Source organism: Myotis brandtii, unplaced genomic scaffold (genome assembly GCF_000412655.1).
Source record: "Myotis brandtii unplaced genomic scaffold, ASM41265v1 scaffold1074, whole genome shotgun sequence".
Taxonomy (NCBI): Eukaryota; Metazoa; Chordata; class Mammalia; order Chiroptera; family Vespertilionidae; genus Myotis; species Myotis brandtii.
The window spans coordinates 707,145-707,633 of NW_005353653.1; the positions used below are offsets into that span (position 1 = coordinate 707,145).

General features: G+C 68.7%; 1 protein-coding gene across 1 annotated transcript in view; it reads left to right on the top strand.

The window, feature by feature from the left end:
* Positions 1–489, top strand: part of SORL1 (sortilin-related receptor, L(DLR class) A repeats containing) — a 136,287-nt gene that overhangs the window by 72,214 nt on the left and 63,584 nt on the right. Inside the window, exon 22 of the mRNA XM_014541910.1 lies at positions 379–485. Within this exon, the coding sequence (XP_014397396.1) occupies positions 379–485 (107 nt within the window). The remainder of the gene's footprint in view (positions 1–378; positions 486–489) is intronic.

A 489-nucleotide genomic window follows, 5' to 3' on the forward strand; every position in this document is an offset into this window, starting at 1 on the left:
CTCCCCTCCCCCTCCCCTGCCTCTCCCAGGTCCCTGGTGCTGTCCAACCCGGAGTTGGTCTTGGCCTCCACAGGTGGGGCTTGCCCTGCACCACCCCGACGCCCCCAGAGGACTTTTCTCCCCGCTCAGCTCCTTGGTTCCCGAGGTCCTCAGCCTCCCATTCTGAGTTCCCGGAGACCAGCTCCTCTGGGGACTCTGATCTGCGAGGCGTCGTGTGGGCAGGGACTTCCCTGAGGCTCTGAGCAGAGGCGTCCTCCCAGGAGGGCCCCGCACGGCCCGCCTCTCCTTCTCAGCCTCACGCGGTGGTGTCTGTGGAGGAGGAGCTGCCGTGGGGCCTCCGGGTGTGAACGTGTGTCCCTGACTCTGTGCCTCCTCCAGGGAGCAACGCCTGTGTGCCCAGGCCCTGCAGCCTGCTGTGCCTGCCCAAGGCCAACGGCAGCCGGAGCTGCAGATGCCCAGAGGGCGTGCGGGGCACCCAGCACCAGGCCG